At 36.4% G+C, this 12,110-nt stretch overlaps 1 protein-coding gene across 4 annotated transcripts; it reads right to left on the bottom strand.

Moving 5' to 3' along the window:
• Positions 1–1,942: 1,942 nt before the first annotated feature.
• On the bottom strand, positions 1,943–9,689 carry LOC103998401 (cyclin-H1-1). 4 transcript variants are annotated; one of them, XM_018831146.2, is made up of 15 exons: positions 9,421–9,689; positions 9,266–9,351; positions 8,967–9,017; positions 8,615–8,693; positions 8,378–8,493; positions 8,230–8,303; positions 7,807–7,927; positions 7,646–7,714; positions 7,423–7,464; positions 5,282–5,359; positions 4,526–4,584; positions 4,336–4,420; positions 2,523–2,611; positions 2,354–2,431; positions 1,943–2,239 (listed from the first exon to the last, which is right to left on the bottom strand). In XM_018831146.2, the coding sequence occupies exons 2-14, from the start codon at positions 9,323–9,325 to the stop codon at positions 2,356–2,358; spliced, it is 999 nt and encodes a 332-aa protein (XP_018686691.2). In that variant the 5' UTR covers positions 9,326–9,351; positions 9,421–9,689; the 3' UTR covers positions 1,943–2,239; positions 2,354–2,355. The 4 variants fall into 4 exon arrangements, with proteins under 4 accessions (XP_018686691.2, XP_064982140.1, XP_009418140.2 ...); XM_065126068.1 differs by having other exon boundaries at positions 9,435–9,689; XM_009419865.3 differs by having other exon boundaries at positions 9,266–9,337; positions 9,435–9,689.
• Positions 9,690–12,110: the final 2,421 nt, after the last annotated feature.

The raw sequence follows: 12,110 nt of genomic DNA, 5'->3' as shown, positions 1-12,110 counted from the left end.
ATAAAAATCTTTTTTAATAAAAGAATCTGGTGGTACATCACCGGATCTATTTATTTAAGATATAATTATGATACAATTTAGTTTTAGAATAAATATCATACGGAGACTCGCCCTCCTCCTCCACGTGACATTGATTCAATCCAATAAATAAAATTTGAAGATGCCGGTAGAAGATTGTGTAGAAGCAAGTATAGTGGCTAATCTGTTTTAATTTGAAGGGTCAGATTGATAAGGTGTTCTCGTCATATTGAGGAATGGAATAAATAAATAAATAACTAATCTGTTGATGTCTCATATGTGGCAGTTCCATCCATGTTGGAGGTTGCACCAAAGTTACCATTAATTTGATGCAGAAATAACGACACTAGTTTATTTGGGTATTTGAACTGTGAAAATTGGACTGTCTGTCCGTCCGTCGAATGATTTCTTTTTTGTTTTAATGGATTGTCTCATAAATATATGGGCTCAAAATTAGATTCCGATGTCAACTTGAGCTGAGTCAGTATAGAAAAAGAAGTAGTATCCGAGTCGGTTTGGGATTAGGATACTAGATAGATTCCACTCTATGTCCCAACCGTAATCGAATCCTATACCTCCTTGGATTACGACTCGCCCGGTGTTTGTTTCCCTTCCGTTTCTATATCATCTCCCATCGCCTCCCTCGTCTCTCTCTCTCTCTCTTAGTCTTCGACTTCTCCTCCTGCGCTCCCTTTCTCTCGTTCATCCTTTCCTCGTCCTCCTCCTCTCTCTCCGTTGCGGAAGAAGTCGAAGGAAGCCATGAAGATGCAGCGCTCGCACGGCAACACCGCAGTTCATCTCCAAGTTTTTGCTCCTCTCGCAGTCCAAGAAGCGGCAACGCAGCATCCCCTCGCGCGCGTCGAGCTCCGCATCTCCAAGATCGATGGCTCCTTCCGAGGCCCGGGGCTCGTGGAGGCGTTCGACGCGGCCGACATCGTCCTGCCTCTCGCCCACCTCGTCCACCCCGTGTTCGGCCCTCAGCAGGTGACCCACGTGCTCGCCCACCACCTCCCCGGCGACGTGGAGCTCTGGGCCCAGGAGATCTGCTCCTTCGCGGCTCAGGCCGCCGCTGTCGCCGTGACGTTTCTCGCCGGTCGCCGGCTTGTCCTGGTTGCAGACATGACCATCTTTACCGACAAGAAAGCGTCATCCGCGTTTATTGGCACGGAATCAGTGGACGATGTGTTGGTGCTCAACGATGGCCAAAGCCGCAAATTCAGCGACAAGGAAGCATCGTCGGAGTTTGTTGACGCAGAGTGGGTGGACCATGTGTTGGTGTTCGACGACGACGACGGCTGCCAAAGCCGCAGGATCTGAGAGTACTCGATCGTCATAGCAGTTGAGAGTCCATTGCTGCCTCCGATCGAAGTATGCCATATAATTTTTTTTTTTTTTACAAGTGATAAAAACGGAATTGAAGTTCAAAATTTTATGATAAACGATATTGGATGCGGAAGGAAGCATATCATATGATTGGCTTAACATTGTTCAAATCATACATTTAGCAATCAATTTTTTTAGCAATAATATCCTCAAAGAATTGATATTTGCACAACCATACATACATGCATCTCCGTTTGTTGGAATGGAATAAAATGTTTAGCGAGCGAGCTTCATGCATCTAACCTTAAAAAAATCCTTTTCTCCGCTAATTGTTCTCTGATTTCGAAATACGTATCAAGCCTTGTGTAATAGAAAAAAGAAAAAGAAAAAAAAAAACCACCCTCAAGAAAACTCATTACGATGCTAAGATATGAAAATTTATTGTAAATATATTATGATTTATTTTTTGAAACTCAAATATACTAATGTCAACCAATGTTAGAAATATTTAGCCTTTATAGTTTATTATAATGGCCAACATGCTGCTATTTCCAAGCTTTGCAAGGTGTCAATTTCAGAAAGGAAAAAAGAGAGCCACACATAACAAGGCCAAAAGTTTTTTTTCCCTCAAATTGGCCAAAGTCGAATGAACCTGAGAAACAGATGTGATGTAAGAGAAAATGGTTCCATCTGGCTCGATAAAATACGTGCCCACAAAATGACTCAACACCTCAAGTACTTGAACCAAAACAATGACTCAATAATCAATCACAATTGATATGCGAAAATGGCCCACAAAAAATTGCACCAAACAGAGGTAGGGACCATGGTTCATAATAACTGAGGATGTTGGATGCAATATTGTGCACATCCTCCACTGGAGTGCAGAACTTGCTACCTGCAAACGTCAAAAAAATTGAGAAAAGAGTAGAAGAAGAAGAAGAATTAGGAAAGATCAAAATAATGAAGTTTTCCTGTGGACTCTGACTCTAGATAATTGTATGGGATGTACATTTATGCATGTGCTCCTTGCATCTCGCTTGCTGTTCTTTTTGATTTGTGCTTCGATCTTTTCTCACGCTTCTTGTTTCTGCAGAATATGCCCATATAAGAACAAGAACAGTAAGATAATGAAAAATCCACGAGAAGCATCACAGTAGATGGCATAATAGAGGGCGTACTCGTCTTGAGAGCTTGGATCCCAGCAGCTTTTCAGTTTCCGATCAATGTGCCTCATGTCCTTCGCTGTCGGTATGTTAAGTTTACCTACCTGCAAGAAGTTGTTGACAGATCAGAAACAGAACCCACTGAGCCAACAGCAAGATTTCCACTAATCTAGGAGAGAATTCATTCGGTATCAATAGCAAAACTTTCCATAATTTTAGCAATGTTATTAGCAAGGCCGAATGTTTTAAGCCTATCCTTGGTGATGGCAATCTTACAAAGCTCCAACATGTATGGTCAATTTACTGTCATTTTCTATGCTAGCAAAGGAGACGAAAGTCTCGACATGCTTCAGTGAGGACACTGGATTTGAATAGTGATGAGTTTCAATAGCCTACCACTGCCAGGCTGACACTGGTTTCCTAAGAGAGAGATGATAATAAAATAAATACTATGTTTTAAGTTTTAAAATTCTATGATGAAGGCCTCTTTATGTATATCCTACAAGAACTAGAAAATGAATTACAGAGATCAAGTATGCACCAGGGAAAGTAACTGCTGCTAATGGGAGGTTGAAACAAGTTGATTAAGAGAATTGATTCAACTGTTTTGTTAAGGTAATAGAATAAAAAACCAACAGCTCAGGTGGCTTTACATGAAGGAAGTCATGGATAAAAAAAAAAACTAGAAGTCAAACTATTCTAACCAACAAAAAGAGACAGTATCATGAAGCTACCAAAACTGGTAAGGGACACAGGCCAACAGTTTTACTATTAAGGAAACTCAAATTCTATATTATGAATAACTAAGATATACATTGTGGACACTTACCATCAAAATATGGAGAAAGAACTCTAAAGAATTTAATAAATTAAACCTGAGCTTTCGACAGCATATGCCAAATCCACAATCCTAGAAGAATGACAGCTTCAATTATAGGAACAAATCAGTGAGACTTTTGGTATTTAGTCCTAAAGGAATTCCTTCTTAAACATGAGCCAATTAATCCTTACTCAAGAAAGATGAGATCTATTTAAACCTCAATTTTCTAGAGCGATAGATGCTAATATTTAAAGACATACCCAAAATACTAAGAACATATCAAATTATGTGCTAAGTTTCTTCTCATGATCACAAAATTTATTCCTACAATGTATAATCAATCTGCTCCTTGCTTTTCATTTGCTGTAACACCATCAGACTACAGGCAGTCCTTGTGTGAATGATGATACTACCTACTAGTATATTGAAGACCCACAACTGCAAGCATCAGATATGTAGAACTGTTGAAGGTCCCATGATTGAGTGACTTTTGTGTCAGCTATCATCTTAAAGATTCATGCACCATATAAAAAATAAGTCACGCTTTTAACAATTTTGTAAATTTATCAGCTTCACTCATTTATATGTAAACTTTATGTCCCCTTACCTTTTGAGGGACATTAGCAGAAAATTAATTAAATCAGCTTCTCAGAAGGCAGTTCTCATACAAACTTGTTTCAGAACAGAGTTGTATGTGCTCGGAATTAGACATGAAAAACCATTATGTTAAGTAGTGACAGTGTCCTAAGAACCAGTGCTAAAGACAAGATATTGATAACTCAATTTGCACTGGTATCTGCAGATCTGATAAAATTTTAACCTAGAAAGAAGAATGAATAAGTTGCACAAAATTATGCATCAAAACAATCAGGTCCAGAATCATGCAGAAAAGTAATTCATCAAAAAACAAGTATAATTGCTATGGCATTGCAGTTAACTTCCACTGGTACTTTGGCAACCAAAACACCACCAAGAATGATAAAACTTCTCAACTTTGATGACAATTACCAATGTATCAATGGACTTCAAAGATTCAAATAGCTGAGAAGTAGAGTACGCAGAGTGCTGTCGAGACAGTAGGATATTCAAATATCTGCAATATTAATTGAACATGGCATATGTCATAACCTGGAACCAAAAGTAAAAAAAATTCTCGCTTGCCAAAATAAGAGAAAAATTCACAGAAATATTCAAGTACCTTTCAAAATCGAGTACTCCGTGCACCTCATTTGCCCTATGCAAGGAAGCCAGTGACAACTGAAAAGCAGCAAAAAGGTTCTTTAGAAGACCTCATAATACATCAATGTAGATTTGGGGAAAGATGCTTACAATTTAAAATGAATGAGAATCAAACATTTTAGAATTACAACATATTTGGTTACACGTGGCCAACAGGTATTTGTGAAGACTATGATAGTAAAATATTTTAATATCTCATTAATCCTTTTTTATGAAAAATTTCATTATATTAAATGGTATACTTGAGGCTCACACGTGGTCTCAAACCTAACCTATCACTTGTATAATAATGTACTAACTAATCGGATGTCTCAATAGAAATAATATCTCATTAATATCTAATTAATCATAATTCAATCACAAAAGGATTAAGCACAGAGTCAAGCATTTCAACTATAGGATCCTTCATACTAGCATGATGTCTCTCCAATCAAGAATCACATGGACCATATCAGGTTCAGCACAAAACAGTCTGGGAACATGTCCATATAGCCAAGAAAGGAATAACAAGGAGCATGCCAGATGCTAGAAATGTGGAGTTTCATAGCCCAGTTTCTTAGGTATAATGTCGTCTGACATGACACTCCGAAAAAAAAGCCATTATAACAAAGATTGGCAAAACTTTTTTTAAAAAGGAAGCCATTGATGCTTCACTTGAAATTAAGAAAAATAATAATAACCTTGCATGAAATTGGAGTTGGAATAAGCATATCACCTGCCCAGGAGGATAGAGAAGAGGTGCATCAGTCAGCATTATCCGGTCTACCTCTGCATTAGCAGTTTGCAGGAAGTTCTTGAAATGCAATTGGAGGGAATTAGTGAAAATCTTAAAAGCAAAGGCATGCAAGTCTTACTTACAAGCACTCAGATGCTATATGATTGATACATTTTTTACTATCAAAACAAGATAACTACTAACAATGTATGCTTTAACAATCTAATTTAATCAAGCTTCACAAAAACTGGACTTGCACGCACATCTATCCATGCAGACAAATATGCTTAAGCAACATTATTACATCCTTTTACCAATAATTTTTCCTTGACACTAACAATATACTTCTGTTGTTATACAATCACCTTACAGGAACCAGATAGTTGAAAAAGTCAAACAAAATCCTCAAATTAAGCTTTTCTTACAATTAACTGAAAACTACAGCCAAAATGGACTGAAAGTTTCACATAATTTGCTAAATTATTGTTCGAACCTGACTTGTAGTTCTGTTAGAAAACCTTTGACATTAGTCTCACTGAACCAAAAGAAAAGGGAAATACAAAGTGGCATATGTGAAATATGTCCAAATTTAGTACCAGTAAAACTCTGGGTAGGTCTTCAGGGGAAAGGATTCAGATGTATGACTAATTTAATGCAATAAGTGGGTTAACATGTACAATTATGATACAGTGATGCTGCTTTTTTATACTAGAAATAGCAGTGGGCTGTGACCAATGCACTATCTCATTAAGAAAAATGTAGAGAATGTGTAAGATTTTATAATTAAGGGAAGGGCAATTATGGGTACAAACAAGTCGGGGAGAGTCATAAATAGGGAAAGGCTGAGAGGACATTCTTTTAGAAAGAAGATTCTTTAGCAGGTCTAGGTCATGAGCATTTAGCATAGAAAAAGACTTCCATCACTGAAAAGTTTTTGCATTTCTTGCAGTATCTATAATGGAAGAGTTGTTTCTGCCAAAAGATTTTCTTGCTCTGATATCTGCAAATGCACCATTGGAAGAAGATCCTGATACTGTTCCAAAATGACATTGTTTCTTCTGGTATGCAGTGTAAATTTAAGGTCACAATGTATTTTACAGTCTCTGTAATGGAGCCAAAGATAACTGTTTCGGGTACTGAACCTATTTCGGTGATCTATCAGACTAGTACATACTGATCAATACTGGTGTACCACGTGTCAATACACTGGTCCATACCAGCATTTTGGAGAGAGACAAAAAAGAAGAGGAAGGGTGGGTGGAGGAAGAAAGGAGAAAGGAAGGAAGGAGAGACAGTGGAGGAAGAGGAAGAAGAAGAGGAAATGGTGGCAGAGGAAGAAGAAGAAAGAAGCAGTAGAGGAGAAGGAAGAAGGAATAAGAGGAGGAAGAAAAGGAAGCGATGGAGGTGAAAGAAGAAAGAAGAGGAGAACAGGTGTAAGTACACCTGGAGAGATAGAAGAATCATGGGAATGGCGATGGCAGTGGCATCACGATACGATGACAACAATGAGAAGAAGAATCATGTGACATTGAATGACAGCGGTGGCGATTGTAGTGTCACGAAAAGAAGGCTGATACGACATTGAATGGCAACAACAACAACGATGGTAGAGTCGCAAGAAGAGGGGCTTGTGCGAACCCTAGTTGTTATTTTAGTTTTTTTTTTTAATGTTGGGTTGGACAAGCCCCATCATTATTTTAGGTTTTCTTTTTTATTTTTTCCTTGAGTTGGACTGAACTGCCCGAAACGGGAGTGGGCCACATATCGGTCCAAACGCAGACCAGTATGTACCAGCCATTTCATACTGTTTCAGGCGGTAAGACAGTCCTTGAATGGAGCTATGTTACTTGAAGCTACAATCAAGTAGGAGATGGCTAATGGTTCCATGATATTCTCCAACAGCAATTGATAGTATAAACCCTTCTTGATAATGTTGTTTATAGATGTCTATAATTGTAAATTGTTGCACCATATCTATTCTCCAATACAGTGTTGGAAATTCAGCACATAGCAATGGGTATGAAAATAGTCTATAAACAAAATAATGATGAAAATGATAAATTTTTTTGACATATGTCATGCAATAGAACCCAGCACTAATAGTACCAAGCTTGATATTAGTTAACAGCAGAAGGATGTACCTTGAACTTCTCCTGCTCTTCATCCCTTGCATGACAAAACTCCTTCACAATCAAGACAAAGAGTTAGTCATTGATAATCATCATAGCAGGTGCTGCAAAATTTTGCATTAAAATCAAAGCATAATCAAGCAAGAAGGCAAACAATCTAAAATGCCCAAGCGGAAACTCTTTTTCACACAAAAACATGTTCTGTAAATGCATTAACAGAAACAGGAAATTTCACCTGCATGTCCTCAATGAAACCTTCAACTGACCGATACGGAGCATATACAATTAAATCAAAACCAAGACTCTGAAATTGGTCGACATCAGAGAAAGGCAATATGAAGAAACAAGACAAACATAATAAAGTATCTGGAATATAAATTTGAAATAGATATGCACCTGATAAACAACCATCTCATTATTGAGAATAATCTGATGATCCTGTTGAATTCCTTTCCCAAGTTCCTCAGCTGATACATGATTTTCTTCTACTTTGCAGGAAGCATATATGCAAGTTAGCCTATTGTTTGCACAAGAAAAAAGAAACCTTGATTATACATTTAGAACACATTATGAACTCACCTTAATGAAAGCTTAAACAACCAAGGAAGATAAACCTAAGGAAGTGATTATTTAAAAAGGTATCAAAACCTCAACTGGAATTCTTAGGTATAAAGTGTTCCAACATGAAGTATACTTTTTTTTTCTTTTTTCTCGAAGTGCAGAAGCAGTCCAAAATTAACAACCTAGCCTTAAAAGTAGCTATATTCAGAAAAATTATATAAGCTATGAATAAACCAACATTGTAACTTATATTCTTACATTATATGTTTTGGGTGATGCTCCATTACAGACCACTGCAAATAGAATCTTTTAAAGTACATAATTGCTGTTGCCTGCATGGTAAAAGCACAATTTGCATGAGATCAGCTATTCTACCATGAGTACAGAAATAAATAAATAAATTTACCTGAATCTTGTGTGGAAATTTGAATGCTAGACAAACTTCTTGGATTTTTTGCTCATAGAAAATACGCATATGTTGTTCCTCTTCACAGTTAAGAGGCTTGGGAAGTGAGCGCTCAGCTGAGAGAATATGACGCAAGATTGCCAATGTTATAAAAATCCATCATAAATGGCCATACAATGAAAAAGTAGATAAAGGAGACATATACCAAAGCAAAAGTAGAGATTTGCAAGATGTTACCATTATCTTTCTGGTCAAGTATAGGTTCAGCATATGAGACTGACCCATCAAGATGAACTTCCAACCGTGTCACTCCAAACTACATGAAAGATTAGGTAATCTAGACCAGTATTGATAAGCATATTTAAAAGGTTATCACAAAGCAGATAAAGAAGTGCAAAACTTTTAAGCAGCGAAGGGAAAAGAATGATGATAACGTCCACCAAAATAAGCAAGATTCTAAACATAACAGCTACTTAGGAGTTGTATAAAGTTTAATTGGGGCACGTGAGTAGCAAATATACGATTGACAAAGCTATTACTAGTGCACCAATAGGAAGGGGCAAAAAAGCGCCAGCTTTACTGAAAACACCTGTTCGAGCGACTTAGTGGCTCTTTGGTTAGCAGCCTCACGCTTCTCCAACTGTAAGAAGAGCAAAATATTAAGCATTTATTACGACGGAAAATATTTTATGATAATATCAAATAAAAGGGATCAGAATCATATGGACTCGCAAAGCCCAGCAAACATAAGAACAGGTTTCTAGACAAGAACAATTTCCGATAAAGAAGCTACTTTGATCCCAAAGATCGTGACTTTTTCGAAATCTCCGATAACTACCAGACTTAGGCATTGATGAAACGGAGAAACAACAGAACGACTGCATATACCAATTCCTGAGGTGAAAAGATCCACCTCGACCGATGGGTAGAGGTCTGGAAGTCCGCCATTGCTGCTCCCAACTGGAAAAGACCCTCTAGATGAAACCTTGGATGAGGAACATATCAATAAAGTTGGGGATCGATGGTCGGGTTATAAGGGAAACCTTTGATTACAAACCCACACGAGGATCGACTTCTGCTCGCAAGCTTCTCTAAACCCTACGATACAAAAGCCATGGATCGATGAGGGCGTATTCGACAAGCGTCACCGCTCTACCTCCGCTTCCTAGGGCAGTGGAGGCAGAGGTTAACGGTGGACGGCGGACGGCGAAGTAGGGCTTCGGCGTCGGACGACGGCAGAATCGGATGGGGGAAATCGCGCTGTTCTTGTAGCGCCAGCTCCACGGGTGACACGCAGAGGCCCGTCCGTCTTTAAGCTATTACAACGGGCCGGACGCACAGCCTATATTGGGCTTGGTAAGGGCTGCCGGGTAGAAGTAAACAGGGCATGGTAATGGCTACAGGGGAACTTGAGCTAAACGGATCCCCAGATAATAGGGGCATTTCAGTCAAGTAGCTGGAATAAATTTATTTTGATTTAAAATTTTAAATTGTGACCCAAAAAAGTTGATCAAATAGATATAATCTCAAACTCTTTAAACTAAGATAAATTATACGTTCTGATTATTCTTTTTATCCTTTCATGACTTTATTAATTTATCTAGATATTATATGTTATTGTACAGCTGATATATCTCATATTCGGTTTCGGTAATACAGTATTTTTTTTTTATCACGTGATTGATCCTCCCTCATGTGTTTTTAATTATACATTAAATATATAGTTTCAAAAAGATGTCAAGCAAATTCTGCTAGATATCTATCTTTGCTCATCCATCCAAAGAGTAGTGTAATACTAGGGGAAAGTGTTTTTTTGACTTGGCTAACCCTCATGAGGAATGACACTACATTTACATAAAAAACTAGAACCAAACTTTCTCTCCAAATTTAGTAAAGATTCATAATTTTGGACATCATCAACGATAGTTATGAAAGTTAGGCAAAAAAAAAAAAAAAAAAAGGAATTTGATTGATGGGTGCATTGTCAATGTATAGAATGGGTAAGTCATGGATGAACATGAATTTTCTTCAGCCTTCTTGCTTCTTAGGATAGTTCTCAATCTGACTGTGGCTGCGTCGTAGAGAAAACACTTCATGTTTCTTATTTTCTTTTTCCAAAAATAAAACTAATTAAGGAGAAACAAAAGGAGTACGAGGTTTGTCGTCAACAACAATCTAAAAATGAGAAGATTATATATATATATATATATATATATATATATATATATATATATATATATATATATATATATATATATATATATATATATATATATATATATATATATATATATATATATATATTAGCAATGAGAAATTATGTAATTTTAGAAAAGTGTTTATATATGTTTCAAGCCTAAATATATTTCCTATAGTGTTTTTCATCTTGCGTTTGTTATTTATTTCTATAGTATTTTCATCAACAATCTAAAAATGATATTTTGTGAGTTTATATAAATTCACCGTGGAGGCCATAAATATCACCAAATTATTGAATCAAGATTTTATTCGTTTAGATAATTTTGATGGAACGAATTTTTTCCATTAGCAAGATAAGATGAAGTTCATGTTGACTACTTTGAAGTTCTTCTATGTGCTTAATCTAAATCTTCAACCAATTCCTTATCCGACCGATAATGACACCGATGAAGTCAAGACTAAACAAAAGAAGAGAAATAAAGATAAGTTATGTGTAAAGGACACATTCTCAATGCTCTTTCGAACCGGCTTTATGATCTTTATACAATGGAACCATTTACAAAAGTACTTTGGAATGAATGCTTTGGAATTCAAGTATCATGCCGAGAAGAAAGGAACAAAGAAATTTTTAATTTTTAAATATTTTGATTATAAATTTGTGGATGACAAGTAAATCTTGACACAAGTGCGTTGTAGGTCATTGTTAATCAATTGAAGGCAAACTTCATGAACCTTTTCAAGTAGAGGTTATAATAACTAAGTTATTTTCATCTTGGAAAGGGTATAGGAAGAAGATTTTGCATTACTAGAAGGGTATCACTTTAGAGTAAATTTAAAAATATCTTCAAATCGAGGAGAAATTGAGAATGAGAGATAAGCGTGAGAACTCTTTTAGCAATATAAAAGCAAATGATATAAACAAACCTAAGAATTCTAACAAAAATAAGCAAAACAAGAAGAATCATTTTGGCCCCAAAAAGGATCAAAGAAAATTCAAGAAGCCAAAGAGTAGAGGTTATTTTGTTTGTGAAAAACATAGTCATTTTGCTAGGGACTATAGATTTAAAAAAAATTAAAAATCGAAAGTCAACTCGGTTGAGAGAGATGATAATATAATCGCTATGGTGAGTGAAGTGAATGTCATATTTAGTAAGGTTTTTAGTTTGTGGTACGATATTTGATAGCGTTATCATCCATGTTTGCTATGATAAGATACTCTTCAAGACTTACAAAGAAATCACAAATGGGCAAGAGATTCAAATGGGAAATGAAGTTCGTTCTAAGATGATTGGCAAGGGAAATATGAAATTCACTTTCACTTTGGGAAAGAAAGTCATTCTTACTAATGTTCTTTATGTACTAGATATGAATAGAAATTTAGTGAGTAAGAATCTCCTTAGCAAATTTAGAATTATATCTATATTTGAATCCAAAAAATTAATTCTATCCCGTAATAGAACTTTTGTTGGAAAAGGCTATTCTGTTGAGAGAATGGTCAAATTATCTTGACAATGATTCTAAATTTAATAAAGAT

This window comes from Musa acuminata, chromosome BXJ2-9 (genome assembly GCF_036884655.1).
Source record: "Musa acuminata AAA Group cultivar baxijiao chromosome BXJ2-9, Cavendish_Baxijiao_AAA, whole genome shotgun sequence".
Classification (NCBI taxonomy): Eukaryota; Viridiplantae; Streptophyta; class Magnoliopsida; order Zingiberales; family Musaceae; genus Musa; species Musa acuminata.
Note: the sequence above shows the minus strand (reverse complement) of the source record. Positions and strands in the feature narration are given on the sequence as shown.